This window comes from Papaver somniferum, unplaced genomic scaffold, assembly GCF_003573695.1.
Source record: "Papaver somniferum cultivar HN1 unplaced genomic scaffold, ASM357369v1 unplaced-scaffold_57, whole genome shotgun sequence".
NCBI classification, from domain to species: domain Eukaryota; kingdom Viridiplantae; phylum Streptophyta; class Magnoliopsida; order Ranunculales; family Papaveraceae; genus Papaver; species Papaver somniferum.
In genome coordinates, this window is record NW_020648415.1 from 481,469 (window position 1) to 491,380 (window position 9,912).

The 9,912-nt window shown below is 36.2% G+C and overlaps 1 protein-coding gene across 2 annotated transcripts; it reads left to right on the forward strand.

The window, feature by feature from the left end:
- The first annotated feature begins 337 nt into the window (after positions 1-337).
- On the forward strand, positions 338-4,932 carry LOC113343205. Of its 2 annotated transcripts, XM_026587474.1 has the most exons (4): positions 342-1,526; positions 1,677-1,746; positions 2,939-3,075; positions 3,814-4,932. In XM_026587474.1, exons 1-3 carry the CDS (start codon positions 1,053-1,055, stop codon positions 3,043-3,045), a joined length of 651 nt encoding a protein of 216 aa, XP_026443259.1. In that variant the 5' UTR covers positions 342-1,052; the 3' UTR covers positions 3,046-3,075; positions 3,814-4,932. The 2 variants fall into 2 exon arrangements, with proteins under 2 accessions (XP_026443258.1, XP_026443259.1); XM_026587473.1 differs by lacking the exon at positions 2,939-3,075 and having other exon boundaries at positions 338-1,526.
- Positions 4,933-9,912: the final 4,980 nt, after the last annotated feature.

Sequence of the window (9,912 nt, forward strand, 5' to 3'; positions counted from 1 at the left end):
CGGAAAAAGACCTGAAAAATAAAGAGATACCATCTGAACTCCGACATCTGGCTTAAAAAAGAACAGAAACAAGTGGTCAAAAAGTATGTGGCAAAGACCATAGTTTATTGAGAGGAGATATCATTATTTGTTTGGAAAGTTTTTGTTGTTGATTGATATGTATTTGACGTTTTTGTTTCCATTGTTGATGGACCATAAACATGAACAAAAAAGAGTAGATCTGGCTCTTGATATTTAGGATTAGGGTTTGGATTGTTTGTCTTTCGCTGAGAAAACAAAAAGAGGACACCACTTACACCACTTTCTTCTTACAAGGCATCTGGCCGAAGAAGTATCAGTTATAGACGGCTACGATGTTTTCCTCAATACATGTGGAAAGGTTTTGAAGGGTTGGATTACCCTGTAAGGAGATGGCCAAGGGAAAACCCTAGAAGCAGCCACACCTTAGGGCCATTATCCAGGCCCATGCCCGGATGGATCCTTTGATCCTTTGAATTTTGCCAACACTCGCCGTCAAAATTCATTTCCTCTCTCCACCAAGTGATCTCGGCCTAGACCTGTAAGTGCGATTCTAAAACCCTAATAATTTATTTTCATTTTCTGTATCAATATTTCGTTCTTTATACTTTGATTCGGAATCGGATCATCAATGGAGGAGATTTGAAACCCCTTTCTCTACAGAGCCCTTCTTTCCTTTTTCCTATCAAGGTTAGATTTTTTTTTCAATTTCAAAACCACTTCAAATCCAGATTCTATTTGTCACTTTGCTTGAGCTTATGGATCCTTCCATTTGCTAGTCATAAAACCCTTTAACCCAAATCTGATTATTTCAATTCTAAAGAGGTCTCTGTACTTGAACTTGTCAATGTCTTATCCACTGACCCAGATATCCTATATAGGAGTTTAGAAAACCTTATAATTCATTTTTTTTTTCAATTTCATCATGAACATTGTTGGTACTGATGAATACACATTTGCGGTTCTCCAATGAACAAGGTTTCCTCCTATATAACTAATTGAGAAAGTGAAGCTCAACATACAGGTTTTGAGAGATGAAGGTGTCGCTCAATCAAAATAATGTCAAGTTTCTAATCAACCAACCGACATCACTGATGATAAGAGCACTGTTAAATTTAAGGACATTGCACAAGAGATTATGGGTATGGGTTTTGATCTTTACAAAACTGCATTGCTTAGTGCTATTCAAGAGGAAATGGGGTTGGTCAGAAGCTCAAATTCAAAATGCATTTATGTTACATCCTCAGTGTATGAAACACTTTGAAAAGAAGATATCGATGACAATGGATTACCTTGTGAATCAAATGGGTATTGCCAGATGCCCAATGATTTTGCATTATAGCTTGGAGAAGACGTTTATACCAAGGCTAGCTGTTAACCGAATTTTAACAGCTAAGGTTCTGATAAAGGATATAATTTTCTTACAAACAATTTTGCATGTGGGTAAGGAGTCTTTCCTAGGCAAGTTTGTCAGCAAGTATGAGCAAGAAGCTCCTGAAGTATTGAAGGTAAATCATAGTCAATAATGTACTACTTCTTAATCAATTCAGGAGATGTGAACATGGAAATTTACTAATTATAATTTATGTCAGTCTTTCCTCTTAATCTAGTTAACTTACTAATCTGACGAACTCTCTTTTGTCTCCTTCGGGTCAAAGAACTCTCATAAGAAATTGTTGGCTGATGTTGATGTCACAGCTCAATTATACAAAGATTTCTCTGGGAAAGGTAATTCCCTCTTAAAATGTTCTTCATGATATCATCACCATTTCAGTATTTCACAACCCTCTCGGAACACACACAAATTCTAAGATAAAGAGGATTTCATAATGGTAGCTTTGCACATGCCCAGTACATCCCTGTGCGGGAGCTTGCCCATGAAATTATCCCTGTCTCTACTAGAATAGTTAGAAATAGTAGTCTCTGTATCTCCTAGTATCATGCAATTTGGTTTTCCAGGATATGCTGGAGTAGTAGTAGGAGTATCCTAAATACAACAACCAAAGACTAGAAGCAATTTGGTTTTCTATGAGATTCAAGTTCCTGAACTATTGAAGGTAAATCATAGTTAAACAATTCACTGCTTCTAAATCAAACTAGGAAGATGTGAACATTCCTGTAGATAATCTGAAATTTTCCAATTACAATTTACGTTTGGCTTTCCCTGGGTCTATTTAGTTTATTGACAGTTTATATTGATTGACAGGAAAAGTATATATATGCATTCAACCAACTCTTAGTTTATCTAAACCTTCTGTATTCAAATTTCAACGAATGGAGAACAGCACGAACTGGCATTTTAGGAAAGGGATTTTTCAGTTTTTTTCTAGGCTCATAAGTTTTATGAGCTTATTTATGCTCCAATCAAGCTCTTTTTGTATTGGCAAGAATCAAAATGAGACCCGTCCAAGAATCAAATTAGTTACTTGTTCGACTGCTTACAATTTATTTGTTGGGAAGCTCTTAAGCTTCTCTTTGTATGCTTTTATATGTTGCAAAACCGAAATGCTGGCATTGAAAACATAATTTCTAGGTGCAGTAACTTTTTTTGCAAGTGACTGCAAGGGATTTATAGGTGTAGTAACTTTTTTTGCTTTACTCACATTGGAATCTATAAATCTAGTTAATAACTATATTTTTTTCTTCTGTATGCTTTAATTTTGGATCTGCAAATATGTTAAACTATTGGTGTCTTGAGACTTGAAACAAGTTTTCGTAATAGACTCTCACCAACCATGAATTGCCTTGTGAATGAAATGGGTTATGACTTATGATTCATTGAGTATTGCTGAAACCCCATTGATTTTACATAACAGCTTGTAGGGAAGGATTATTCTTAGGTGCTCTGTTATCATAATTTTAGTCTCCAAGGGTTTGATTAAGGTAAAAGCTTTTCTGACCTTACTCTCTGTAACGACAGATAAGGCCTTTTCAGACAGGTTTTTGAAACCATATGAAGAAGAAGCTCCTGAATTGGTGAAGCTATTCCAAGATCAGTTGAATATCCAAGAGCTGCTTCTTACATGAAGGGTTTGAGGAGTCGAGAACTCATTACAGGTACATATGTGGGTTTTTTTTTTGTTTAGTTGGTGCCTCTCTTCAATGTTTTACTTGTATGCTTGTTTATGTTTGGTTTGTTGGTATGAAATGAAAATTGACACCTTTGATGTACATGAAGAATTTATGTCATAATAGTTGGTGCATGCTTTATCATCACTAAGCTTATCTATCTAGGTTTACCTTACGAGATGTTTGAATTTCTGTTGTGAAATCAAAGGAAGTCAAATTTTGAGAGGGTATGTGATGGGTTACCCCTGCATCAGTATGATTGATTAGGGTGTTCATTACCATACTTAGAATTCAATTAAGCTCTCTATATGTCATCGTCAATCACGAAATTCAACCAATCAAGTTAGATCTTTGTATGAAGTTTATCAATTTTTTTTGTACAAATGATCTTATGCTTCTGTAACCTTATGATAGACCTAATCATAGTCAAAATGCTGTTGAACCTAGTAAATTGGCTTGGTAATTCTTAAGAAAGCACTAACATGCATAAACTATCGAATTTGCATTTAAACCGGAACTTTGTAGTTGTATAATACCTATAGATTTTTGATGGAAGTGTTGGTGTGATATGCTGAAGTCTTCTGGTGTTCTTGTTTTAGACTGGCTTCTCATTCTTAATGGCAGTGTTCGTAAGAGGAATGCTGTTAGGCCTTTGTAAATGCATTACATATATGCCTGTAAATCAAAATGCTGGCATCATAATTATCCTCACTGTCAAATATGCAGCACATCATATCATGGAACCTCATGCTTTGCTTGCAAGTACTTATACGCTGTGGAGAAAGGAAATTCATCCAACTCTGGCTGCTCGAAATCAGAAGTTACTGAAGAAGCAATGTTGTGCAACCCAGGTTAGAATGAAGGAGATTGGTATTCCAATTGCTTCAAATGCCATCTTTGCAATCAGAAAATAGGGACTCTGGATTATATTCTTTGGTTCTGTGAGTTCTCAAAGTAAGGCGGAAAATAGAGAATTGGGATTATATTCTTTGGTTCAGAAAATGTTTTATGATCTGTGGGTAACAACCTACCTAGTGGTTAGAGCTGAACTATGTAAACTGCACAATGCCATTGCTTTTGATGGTGCAAAAGTGCCTTAAGGGATATCAAAATCAAGGTGCATTTGATGATTCATGATAACTTTATTAGATTGAAGTGGCATATGCACAATACTTGAGAAGATTTGGAAATTCTTGCTTATTTTGATATTCGAAAGAGAGGACTCAAACACTTGTAACCTATTGAGTGCAAATGGTCTCCTCATTAAGATGAGCAGATCGCCAGATTATGGTGTGCTGTGGTGCTGCAAGGGGTAATCCACATCTGCAGTCTAGGCAACGTGTTAATGCTTCAGATTGTAGATTCTTAGTTACTCAGGCCATTGGCGTGTTTTGTGATGGTGCTGCAAGGGGATATCCAGGTTACGCTGTCTAGGCAACATCATTGGTGCATCAGATTATAGATTGTTTAAGTGCTCAGGTCATTGGCTTGGGTATTCAAAGTTGCTACGTGGCTGAGGTCTTTGTTCATTGGAATGTATCTAGGATCATTGTGGTGTCGGATTCTTCAAGTGCAATTGCAGCTTTCAAGTGTGTAAATATTTCCCAGGTGGTCCAAATTTGGATGGTAAAGGGTCTGCCCTCTGTACAACGACGGTATTATGTTCCGTGATAATTTCTGCGAAGCTAATTTTACTGCTGATGCCATGTCCAAACATTGTGTCTCTTCAACCTGGTATGATAGATTCTTTGGTAGGCCTCACCTCTTGAATGCCACGGTTCAAACTATTATTTATTTAATTATTTTATTTTATTTTCTTTTCTGGCCTGGGTGCCTTTTTTCTTCGTAATTAGTCGTTGCAATAATTTTTTATTTTTTCTCTATATCAAAACAAAAAAATAGTAAATTTTATATCTAGTAAAAATAAAAACCTAAAAATAGATAAATACACAAGGATAAACCAAATTATTGGTTCTCATCGATTTTTACTCGCCAGTACTGTAAGTTCAGCGTGAAACCGCTGTTAGTTCATCTGATATTTGGTGACGCCGCATCTATGAGCATTATGCAGATATATGCAGCAGTATATATATGATATTTATAATGTACTTTAAATTGTGTCATGACATGATGATTCTCGAATAAACGTATAAAAAGAACGACTGGATGGAGTTGACAATGGAAATTTCTAAAGGGGGTCCATATAGCTAGAGTGAGTACATATAGTCTTCTGCAGACAGAAGAACATCAAAGGATAAGGAAATTAAAGTTAAAAAAAAGGTGATGAACTTTTAATCAAATCACATATAGGTAGAGATTTGATGCACAAAAGGGTTCAGTCTTTCTGGTTTAGAAAAAAAGTTCGTAATAATCACAAAATGATGAAAAATAATACACATTTTCCTCTCTTTATCTTTTACTCACAAGTCACAACTACTGGTTGTTATCAATAAGTTGTCAAACTACAAGTGATGTAACCTACCTCTTCAAACAATTTTTGTAAAGTTACAATTTTATGTCCCACTTACCTAACTTTGAATTTGTAATAATTTTATACGGTAATAAAGTATTTTAACTTGGAACGATGGCCAAGTAGTTTGACACTCACCCAAAAAAAAAAAAAAAAAGTTTCATCTATTTACCACCCTCACTTTTCATATTTGCCACTCTCATTAATGGCCATCCCCATTTATCCTGTTTGCCACCTATGTATTTTTTCATATATCCTGAGGCCGGCTCCTATGGGGGTTGGCTAAACCTTCCATTTGCCATGCCAGCTGGTCTGGAAAACTGGTCGTGCCACTATGGGGAATAAGTTAAGCGATCGAGTCTCCACCAAACGGTTGAGACTAAACCGACCAGTCTTGTAGTCGCCGGTTATGAAATGGTGAAGTAACGACTATTTTCCCCACGTCTCCCTATAAATTCACCCCATTCAATTCAATTTAATCACACCTCATTTTCTCATTAATTCTATCATCTTAGTCTTATGTACCTTTAATCATCTGTTTAATTCAACTCAATGGATTCTTCTGAAGAAGAAGTGCGTATTCATATGGATCGATTTAAAGAACAACAACGAATATTCGTTCAGGCGTTGAAACAAATTGATGATGAGTGAAATGAAGATAAAGAATTAACCAACAATTTGTTGCATCTATATTCATCGGGGAAAATACCAAGAGATCCTGAGCCAAAAGAAGTGTTCACAAGAAGATATACGTACCTGGATCGGGATGAATGGCACGAGAAGCTGATGCACGATTATTTTGTTCCCGACTGTGTGTTCTCTGATGAAATTTTTCAAGGCTGATTCCGCATGCCCCTACATTTGATGTTAAAGATTATTGGTGAGCTTTGTCAGGTAGAACCTCAATTTAATTATTAGTATGATGCACTGAATATTAGGGGTCATAGCCCAGAACAAAAGGTTACTTCGGCCTTAAGGATTCTTGGAGATGGCAGACCTCCAAATTATAATGATGAGTACCTTCACATTGGTACAACAACCGCATATAAGTATCTTTCATTGTTTTGCAAAACAATGATTAATCATTTTGGTCCAACCTATTTACAAAAACCAACTGAGGCAGATGTTAGAGAAATATTAAGGCAAAATCAGGAAAGAGGATTTCCCGGAATGTTGGGTAGTCTTGACTGCATGCATTGGGTATGGACTAGATGCCCTACTTATTGGTCCGGTCAGTATAAGGGTCACTACGCAAAACCAACGGTTATTCTTGAGGTTGCTGCATCATATGATTGTTTGATATGGCACACTTTTTTTGGTCTCCCAGGATCTCAAAACGATATAAATTTTTTACACAAATCGCCTTTATTTGAAGATTTAAGTATGGAATTTATCCTCGGGTAAATTTCAATATCAACGGGAATCAATACAGTCATGGTTATTATCTTGCAGATGGAATTTATCCAAAATGGTCAACTTTAGTTCAATGTTACCGTCAGCCACCTTCTGGTGAAATGGGTCGTTCATACTCATATTTCAATAGTAGACAAATGAATCTGAGAAACGATGTGGAACATGCTTTTGGAATTCTGAAGCGGAAATAATTTGTGGGCCTTATCGTGGTCTAAGTGCTCGTGAAATGCATAAGACTATGCTGACTTGCATCATTATGCATAACATGGTAATCCAAGAAACTCGTCATAATAAGAATTGGATTAACCATCAAGATGAAGACTTAAGGCCTGAGATTATACCAGCAAGAGGATTACCTGCAAGGAACTATGCGCAAATGACCAGTCATATTGAGAACAGAACTCTGTATAACAGGTTAATGGAAGATCTCAGAGTGAATATGTGGGATAAGTTTGGAAGAGATGGAGGACGAATTTAAGTATTGTTTCATTTGTTTTTTTTTTTTTTTGAAATTGTTTAATTGTTTAAGTTTTAATTTTTCAAACGGTCATTTAAAGTAGCGGTCTAGACTCAATCGCTAGCGGTCTAGACTCCACCGCCAGCATTCCTTATAAATATACCTTCGATTCATCCATTTCAAAATCACACCTTCACTTCGCTTCATCCATTTCAAAATCACACCTTCACTTCTCTACAAAAACACTTTTCTGGTTAAGAAAATGGATGATCCCAGATTCACTGAAGATGAAGATTTATCTCTTTGTAGAAACTATGTAATATACTACCTGAAGAGAGGTGAAGAACGACGGATGCACGGTTTACCTAGTATGAGTTAGTTGGGTAAAATTATTGATGCCTTCTGCACTGAGACAGGTAATCCTCATAACCGGGATCGTGCTGCTTTGTTTTGCCGATTCATGAATATCAAAAAAGAGCTTGTGGATTTTATAGCTATGAAAAGGATTGTCACTCGAATATCGTCTTAGAGGTGAGACCAATGTTGAATTCGGAATACGAACTTGAGACGAGTGGCAAAGATGGAAACAAAAAGATTTCGAATACGAAGCGCATTACCAAATTCTTAAGGAGTTCCTAATAACTCGTATGGGATGTTAGGCTTAATATTAGTTTTCATGGATATTGTCAAGTTTAAGGTTTAATGTAATGAAAAAACTAATTTAAGTTTTAATGTAATGAAAAAACTAGATCAATGTGTAATGAAAAAACTAGAAAAATTTCATTCACCATAAGTTTTAACTACTACATCTTCATTAACATTAAAGCTGATACATTAATTAATTAAGTGGCACTATTTCATCGTGGTCTTCATCTTTAGCTTGAAATCCAAATTGTTTTTCCAAATTTCTCTTGTTTTGTTTTTCTTCCAACTCCTATGCTAACCTGTCCATCTCCATCTTCCATACCATATATTGTCTGGGATTCATTGTTGTGGTGTTTGCATTTAGAATCTTATTCTTGTCATAGTCTGAAACAAATTTCTCTTGAGTTTGTCGATGTTTTTTCATCTCCCTAGTCAAGAACTACCGGTCTAAATCTCTTTGCTTTTAGGAAATCTTCTAATTCTATATCAAAGTATCCAAAACACCTTCACTTGGTTCTCCTTCTTGGGCAGCTTTTCTCGCTGCTCTTGCAGCGTTTCTTCCTAATAATTTTATCTTAATCGCAGAATTGACATTCAAGTTGGAGTTGTTGTTTGTTGTGGTTTCTGTTGAAGAAAATGGATTCTCCGAAGGGGGATGAGATGATTGAGATGGTTGTGAAGCTGGCGTTGAAGGTGAAGAAGTGTATGGTGAACTTGCAGGTATATTCTGCATATTTGCTAACACTTCTGGATTATATTTAGGTAACACTTTCAAAATATGATAACAACTTTCATATGCAAAACATTTCCCAAATTTATGGTGCCAATCAGTTCGACACTTTCGTACGACATCAACATCGACAAGACCGCTCGCTCGAGCACGAGCAGCTTGCATGAGAACAACGACATACACGGAAACTTGGGCGTTGATTATAATGAAGCGACCGAACAATCCATTTGCATCACGATCGTTGATGTTCATAGTTTCATCACGAAATTTAGCAAATATATTATCCCACAACTTAGTAGATTATTGATGGGCACCATCGACACTATCTTGTGTATAGAACACATAGCTTCTGCAAATGCTTTCATCTTCGGCTACGGTAAATTTTGCACCCCTAATCTTCTTAGTTTTATTAGATTGAGTATTAGATTGAGACATATTAAAGAAATTATACAATACGAGAGAATGATGAAATTTGTTTTAGATTAACAAATGTGAAGAGTAGAGAAGAGAAGGTGTGAGTGAAAATGGTAGAGGAATGTGGTTTATAGGGGGAAGATTTATGGCCGTTAGATCATATTCCACTTAGCGGTGTAAACTAGACCGGCCGGTCTTACAGGAACCGCTAGCGGTGTAGTAAACACCTAACGGTGTCGACTTGAGTCTCGATCGCTCGGTAGAAACTTGACCTAGTCTGACATAGTGGGTGCAAAAATGGCAAACTCTTTGATTTGCCACACCCATAGGAACTGGCCTAAATACTACTTTGTTGACTTTTTGTTTACACCCAAAAATGTAACCACCAAAATAACTTAAATCTTAAAAGACCTCAAGCCACGAATCAATCCCTCGCTAGTATCTTCTTCTGATCCATCTCTTCCACCATTTTTTTACTCTGTCTCTCCCACCAAAACCAGTTGAAATAGATGCATCACGAGTTTATAAGAAGAAAAAAAATACCAATTAGAACTGCAATGTTAAAATGACTGTAGGCAAGGTCATATGCTATACATGACTAACCATTATCATGTTCGTTTACTGTTTATATAAGAATTTTGTTTGAAGGATGGATTCAGTTAACTTTGATACCATGCACTACTAAATTTGCGTAAT